Source organism: Aplysia californica, unplaced genomic scaffold (genome assembly GCF_000002075.1).
Source record: "Aplysia californica isolate F4 #8 unplaced genomic scaffold, AplCal3.0 scaffold00402, whole genome shotgun sequence".
NCBI lineage: Eukaryota > Metazoa > Mollusca > Gastropoda > Aplysiida > Aplysiidae > Aplysia > Aplysia californica.
This window is the reverse complement of record NW_004797672.1, coordinates 444,209-445,846: the sequence shown is the minus strand read 5'-3', so window position 1 is coordinate 445,846 and position 1,638 is coordinate 444,209. Positions and strand designations below refer to the sequence as shown.

General features: G+C 44.4%; 1 protein-coding gene across 1 annotated transcript in view; it reads right to left on the bottom strand.

Annotated features, from left to right (window-relative positions):
- The window catches only part of LOC101852866, a gene marked incomplete at its 5' end in the record, with an annotated part of 11,222 nt that overhangs the window by 7,261 nt on the left and 2,323 nt on the right, over positions 1-1,638 (bottom strand). Inside the window, 1 exon segment of the mRNA XM_035971239.1 lies at positions 1,399-1,590. Within this exon segment, the coding sequence (XP_035827132.1) occupies positions 1,399-1,590 (192 nt within the window).

Sequence of the window (1,638 nt, the reverse complement as noted above, 5' to 3'; positions counted from 1 at the left end):
ACTTTCCCTCAATTTTGCCAGTGAGAGCTAGATGTTCAAGACCCTTATGTCTATTCAGGTGTCCCAAAAACTGCATTTGTCGTTTCCTGATTGTTTTTAACATTGAGCGTCCCACGTGGGCTTCATCAAGCACTACCTCATTTGATTTCTTTTCCTTCCACGATACTCTTAGCAGTCTACTCTACTCTAAGTGGGTCTAAATTTGGGGTAGCCATTACGTCATGCAACTCTACCCCCCCATGTTTTTTAACGTTCTGAATCCAGTATAGGATTAACGTCACTTTCATCACGGTATGCTTATTTATGAAGTGGAACCTCCGAATGAAAGGTCCATCTCTATAGCCCAGCATGATGCAAGCTTTTGCCCCTTGTTTAATTTCTTTAAAAGACATGGAGAGTTTTCTCTATAACCAAACAAATATACACATCAATTGAACCAAACTCCTAATATAGGTAGGGCAATGCCCACTTTTGGTGTAGGTCAAGATTTCTGGAAATCCCCGAAATCTGGGTTAGCGACCAATTATGAAGTCGGACCTCCGAATTAAACGGCCCATCCATAGTCCGGAAGGTTATCAGCTGAGCTTATGCAGCGAACCCATAATGTGGGTCACAGACATTCAATGCTTGACGTTGTATTTGAGCCTGAGTTCATTGACTAGCCTACTTGGTCTCAACTTACATCCACAATAACATCATTATCACTTTTTCCCCCAGCCAACGATGACAGGCTGATGCAAGCAGTCACACATTTTGGCACGGCTACTACTGCACAGTTCTCTCTCTCCACAGTGAGCTCAGCGCGGGTAACGTCAGCACAGAATGTTCTCTCCTGATCGCGGCACAGGTGGCTGAGTCAGTAGTGAGCTAGCTATGGTTTCCAACATGACGTCAGGAGATATCGATGACACGGATTGGTCATACTCTACTCACCTTACTTTTTACTTTGTGACAAAAACGTATACCCTGTCCATAGAGGCCATTTGTCTATAACGGTCATTTTTCTCCGTAATTTTGAGTGACCATTATGGACAAGTTCGACTGTATCGTCATCATCATCATCATTACCATAAACAACAGAAACAAACAAACAAACAAAAACAACAACAACTACAATAACAACAACAACAACAACGACAACAACAACGACAACAACAACAACAAAAGCAAACAAACTACAAAAAACAAACAAAAACAAACAAATAACAATAAGAGCAACGACAACAACAATAACAACTACAACCACCACCAACAACAAAGCAATGATAGCAGTGACAACAACAACAACATCAAACAAACAAACAAGCAAACCACAACAACAACAATAACATCAAACAAACAATCAAGCTACAACAACAACAACAACAACAACAACAATTACCACAATTTCTCCCTCACCTGCGTCTGTGGGTACCTCCGGGCGATGCTGTTGTTGTGGAGCGCTCTGCGCGTGCGCAGGTTGATGCCCCAGGTCTTGTTGTTCCCGCCCACCAGACTGCCCTTGCCCTTGGCGTGTAGCGGAGCATCCAAGTGCCCCACCCCCACACAGGCGTCAGTGCCTCGGTGGGCCATGGGGAACACGATCTCAAAAACGTGCTTGCCTGGAGTGGGGGGGGGGGGGGGGGGGAGGGATAGAAC